We start from the raw sequence: 5362 nt of genomic DNA, 5'->3' as shown, positions 1-5362 counted from the left end.
ATAAACGTGTTCTCTCACTTTCCTACGCCCTCTTCACCCATTAACCCACCCCGTCCACCTTTTGTTTACAGATCCGCCTGAGAGCCTGGAGACCAACTCTGTTGGTGATGGAGCGCTATATAAATACCTTTAACATTATTTGCAAAATCAACAATATTAGTAACAGTTGTGAGTTTAGACATCTAAAGAATTGTTCAGTAAGAAAAACCCATACAGATTTGAATACAATTTAAATGCACCCCAGACATGTGAAATAAAATCGAATTCGTGCTAGGCCGACCCGATTTGTGTTTCCAAATGCTGCTGGCTGCACAGCAAAGTGAGGGATTTCCAAGGCTGCATTGTCCACCCAGCATGGCGGCCAGTGCTGACACCGATGCTGGTGGAATGTGTGCCCGCTTTCTAGTTCTATTGTAGAACTCGGCGAGTCCGACGTGCGTTTGGAAGTGACGTGAGGCACGCACGCCACACGTTGGCAATGTCCTTTCTTCTAATGCGGCGGAGGCATTGGTTGGCAGGCGGGTGTTTTGAACGGTGGCCTTGTTCCGTTCAAGGCACGAAGTTCGAGTTCAGAGGCCGCGCGTGCGGTCCTGCTCTCGGCTGAGGGGCCACCGTCATGGTGCTGTGGCGACCCGGCACCTCGCGAGGCATTCAGCAAAGGCCCCGCTGCCCGTAGGAGACACTCAGCATGAGCCGGCCGCCCCGGGGGGCCTCCGCCAGGAGCCGGTCACCCCACGGGGCATCCAGCAGGAGCAGGCCCGCCAACAGAGGGAGGTCTCCCCTAACGTCATCCAGCAGCAACAAGCCCCGCAATGGGGCTGGCAGCAGAGGGCAGCCTAGAAGCAGGAGCCCATCCCCCCAGGGGGCCATCAGCAGGAGTCCATCTCCAGAGCGGGTCTCCAGCAGCAGCCGATCTCCCCTGCGGGAACCCAGTAGGGGCAGGCCCGCTGACAGAGGGAAGTCTCCCTGGACGTCATCCAGCAGGAACAGGCTACTAAATGGGGCTGGCAGTAGAGGGCATCCACCCAAAAGGAGCCCGCCCCCCCAGGGGGCCATCAGCAGGAGCCCGTCCCCCCAAGGAGCCATCAGCAGGAGCCCGTCCCCCCAAGGAGCCATCAGCAGGAGTCCATCTCCACAGGGTGTCTCCAGCAGCAGCCGATCTCCCCTGCGGGAACCCAGCAGGAGCCGACCCTCCCACAGAGGGAGGTCTCCCCTAACGTCATCCAGCAGGAACAGGCTACTAAATGGGGCTGGCAGTAGAGGGCATCCACCCAAAAGGAGCCCGTCTCCCCAGGGGGCCGTCAGCAGGAGCCCGTCTCCCCAGGCGGCCACCAGCAGGAGCCCGTCCCACCAGGGGGCCACCAGCAGGAGTCCATCTCCAGAGGAGATCGCCAGCAGGAGCCGATCACCCCAGCGGGCCCCCAGCAGGAGCCGGCCCGCTGACAGAAGGCGGTCTCCCAGGACATCATCCAGCAGGACCAAGCCCCACAATGGGGCTGGCAGCAGAGAGCATCCACCCAAAAGGAGCCCGTCTCCACACGGTGTCTCCAGCAGGAGCCGATCTCCCCTGAGGGCCCCCAGCAGGAGCCGTCCTGCCCACAGAGGGAAGCGGTCCCTGACATCATCCAGCAGGAACAAGCCCCGCAATGGGGCTGGCAGCAGAGAGCATCCACCCAAAAGGAGCCCGTCTCCACATGGTGTCTCCAGCAGGAGCCGATCACCCCAGCGGGCCCCCAGCAGGAGCCGTCCTGCCGACAGAGGGAAGTGGTCCCAGACATCATCCAGCAGGAACAAGCCCCGCAATGGGGCTGGCAGCAGAGAGCATCCACCCAAAAGGAGCCCGTCTCCACATGGTGTCTCCAGCAGGAGCCGTCCTGCCCACAGAGGGAAGTGGTCCCACACATCATCCAGCAGGAACAAGCCCCGCAATGGGGCTGGCAGCAGAGAGCATCCACCCAAAAGGAGCCCGTCTCCACATGGTGTCTCCAGCAGGAGCCGTCCTGCCCACAGAGGGAAGTGGTCCCACACATCATCCAGCAGGAACAAGCCCCACAATGGGGCTGGCAGCAGAGGGCAGCCACCCAAAAGGAGCCCGTCTCCACATGGTGTCTCCAGCAGGAGCCGATCACCCCAGCGGGCCCCCAGCAGGAGCCGTCCTGCCCACAGAGGGAAGCGGTCCCAGACATCATCCAGCAGGAACAAGCCCCGCAATGGGGCTGGCAGCAGAGGGCAGCCACCCAAAAGAAGCCCATCCCCGCAGGGAGCCGTCACCAGGAGCCTGTCTCCCTGGGGGGAATCCAGCAGGAGCCCATCCCCCCAGGGGGTCTCCAGCAAGAGCCCATCTGCCCAGGGGGCCGCCAGCAGGAGCGGCGACCGAATAGCTCCTTCTGTGACTATCGACCAAAATAGTGAGGACGAAGATGGAGTCTCTGCAACGTCTCCTGGCGCCGATGCAGACCCCACAGCACTTTCTCCGCATGGACCTCCTGATGGGTTGTATGGCGTGAAGGTTTCTGATTTAGTCCATCGGTTAAGCAATATTCACGTAAAATCGTGTCTCACTGAACACTTCATGCTTTATGGAAATGTGGTCTGTGTTACTATGCATTTATCTGACAATTATCGATATGGCCTGGTTTTCTACGAACAAAAGTATGAACGCGAGAAAGCCCTGGAGGCAGACGGAATTGACTTCATTGGAGCGAAAGTTCGTGTTAAACGCTGGAGTGGACCGTCACCGTGTATTTTTGGTATTGTGGTTACAAATATTAATGACAATTGTTCAGACCTTCCCGACAGACTCCGATCTGACTTTAGTATATTTGGGGATGTTGCCTTAGTTGCGATGCGCGGTTTCATTTTTTCCCGACTTGCCCTGGTGTTCTACAAAGATCGCAAGGGACAGGAGAAGGCTCTTGCTACACAGAACCCTTTCAAAACCTCATTTGGGGAAGTTACCTTGCATGCATGGAATGGACCACCACCATCCCAAAGTGAAATGTCCAATGATGACATCCTCATGGCGGTAGGTTATGTACGAAAATAGTACATCACTGTATTCCTCTTTAGTCAGATTCCACTCTCCCCATACTTTAAGAGGAGGCAGCAGAAGTTGATCACCTTGTCCACTTCGGCACTTATAAGAACGAGACACAGCAGGAGCAGGTCCTGGTCACTCTTTTCATCTCCTCGTATTAGAACAAGGAACAGCAGGAGCCAGTCTCCCTATAACAACCAGCAACAGCAGGAGTCGATCACCCTGTTCCTACCAGCTATAATCAGAACACTGGCATACAGATGAAAAGGTTGCTGCACAGTCGACTTCTGAGAGAGCGTGGATGAGTGGGTCTGGGCTATGAGCATCATCTCTTCACAATGCATCATTGATCCTTTGATTTCAACTAGAGGAAGTCATTTAGTGCTGAGCTCCTTGCCACCTTTAAGCCTCAGCAGGCTACAAATTGTCGGTATACGTCTCCCCTTTGCAAGAGTCCTAGAGCAGTATTCTTCAATAGTTTGGATACGCGCAGAATGTGTTAAAATGCGCTGCCCTGGTGCTTTACAATGATGCAGGAAATGATGCTGTAAACTATGCACATGATTGGACGCTCTGTTGGACTGGGAGAGTTGCAGATGTTGGCTTGGGTTTTGTCATGTTTTCATTCGATGGAATCCACAGGGAAAGACGCTGGAGCTTTTAATCTGATGTCGGGAGAATCGGATGTAGGGTGCTTTGAAAACAGAATGTTGGCAAGGCACTAAACCTGATATTTTGGTTAGGGGACTTGTGCTGTCATAGGCCTTCCATGTAAGATGCGGAGAGCAGTTTTGAACCCAGAACCTGCACACATTTAGCAACCTGCAGAAATAGAAATTTTAAATGTTTGGAAAGTTTATGTATTGGGAAAATATACAAATACGAAAAGCATTTCTTCATCTCACTGTTTGTTGAACTGGGGTAAGTAAGACGATCCAAGCTAACACTGACTGATATACTTCTTTAGTATGTGTCTGTACTCTTGGATGTCTATGGCAAGTTTCTTTCCTTTTGTTGCCTTTTGGGCTAGAAGTGTGCCAGGATTTATTTGCATTCTTTCGTTTAGTAAGACAAAATACGGCTCAGATATTAAACCTTTATTTACAACACTGCTCTTGTTTACCTGGAGTTTTTAAGTTACTGTATTGCATAATATGAAGATCACTACCTTTTCCTCTGTGTTGTATTATGGCATAAAGGTGACATTTAGAAAGCTAGCGTTATTGCTAGGAAGTAAAGACGGGTGGCATTGCAGTGGGATATGGGTGCTTTGCCTGCCTTCCCACCCACTCCTTCGTTCAGCCATACTCGTCCCACAAGTATCTCAAAACACTAAAACTGCTAGACTGCGGGTGTGTATCTGTGGTTGTGGACAAAGCTCTGAGCATCCTGAACCTGAGCACCTTCTTTGTTCTTTTCCATGCCACCCGCATCTCTTCCCAGACAACGCTTCGAATCCTGCGCCTTCTTCACATAGCCACCAACGGGCACAGATTCTGACAGCTGGACCATGTAGTTGGAGGAGGTCAGATTGCCTGTTGGTAGCTCTCACACAATCTCTGTAATACTGACACACATGGATGTAAACGCACACATAATATATATATAAAAAAAGGTTTTGATACCTTTTTATTGAAATAAATTGGAAATAGTATGCAGTGATGGAACTTGTTATTTCAAGAAAAATCTATTCAGTTGCTTGAGTTCCAATTTTGATTTATTGTAGGTAAACTCTGATACCTTGGTACATTCATCTATGATTTAAAAAATGTGAGGGAATAACAGCTGGGGAAGCGAAAGAGAATGTCAAGTTGCAATGAAAACTGATCAGAAAAAAGGAAATGGTGAAAATTGAGCCAAGATTTTAAGAAAGCTTGGCCTTATCCTTTCAGCAGCCTGGTATAGTTAGAAATATATACGCTTGCTAACATGATGGATTTTGATTTTGGCATGCAGAAGCAAGAATATAGCCACATGCCTGCATCGGCAGCACAATCCTTTCTATAATTCTGCAAACACAGTTCATTCCAGCCTGATGCGAGTGGACCTAACCACAAAAGGAGCTACTGATTGTGCTGATATCACTCCGGTGTAGGGACTGTTCTAGGAGAGCTCAGAGCTTGACTGCTTTTATATAAGCACATTATTGTAGAAATTGGGGAAGTGTAAAACCCCTCCTTAATTAAGTTATACATTATTTGGATAATGCTCTTAGACTTTGAAGGCATGCCCACAAATGCTCACGCCAGAAAAAATGCAAAAGGCCAAGAGATTCTTGCAAGGATAACCGGTTTTAATTACACAAAAAATAGGTATGCCAGCAAA

General features: G+C 51.2%; 1 protein-coding gene across 1 annotated transcript; it reads left to right on the top strand.

Annotated features, from left to right (window-relative positions):
* The first annotated feature begins 481 nt into the window (after positions 1 to 481).
* On the top strand, positions 482 to 4146 carry LOC138566144 (serine/arginine repetitive matrix protein 5-like). Its single transcript, XM_069643151.1, has one exon. The coding sequence runs from the start codon at positions 689 to 691 to the stop codon at positions 3044 to 3046; it is 2358 nt and encodes a 785-aa protein (XP_069499252.1). The 5' UTR covers positions 482 to 688; the 3' UTR covers positions 3047 to 4146.
* Positions 4147 to 5362: the final 1216 nt, after the last annotated feature.

This window comes from Ambystoma mexicanum, chromosome 1p, assembly GCF_040938575.1.
Source record: "Ambystoma mexicanum isolate Mex_15411 chromosome 1p, UKY_AmexF1_1, whole genome shotgun sequence".
Classification (NCBI taxonomy): domain Eukaryota; kingdom Metazoa; phylum Chordata; class Amphibia; order Caudata; family Ambystomatidae; genus Ambystoma; species Ambystoma mexicanum.
Note: the sequence above shows the minus strand (reverse complement) of the source record. Positions and strands in the feature narration are given on the sequence as shown.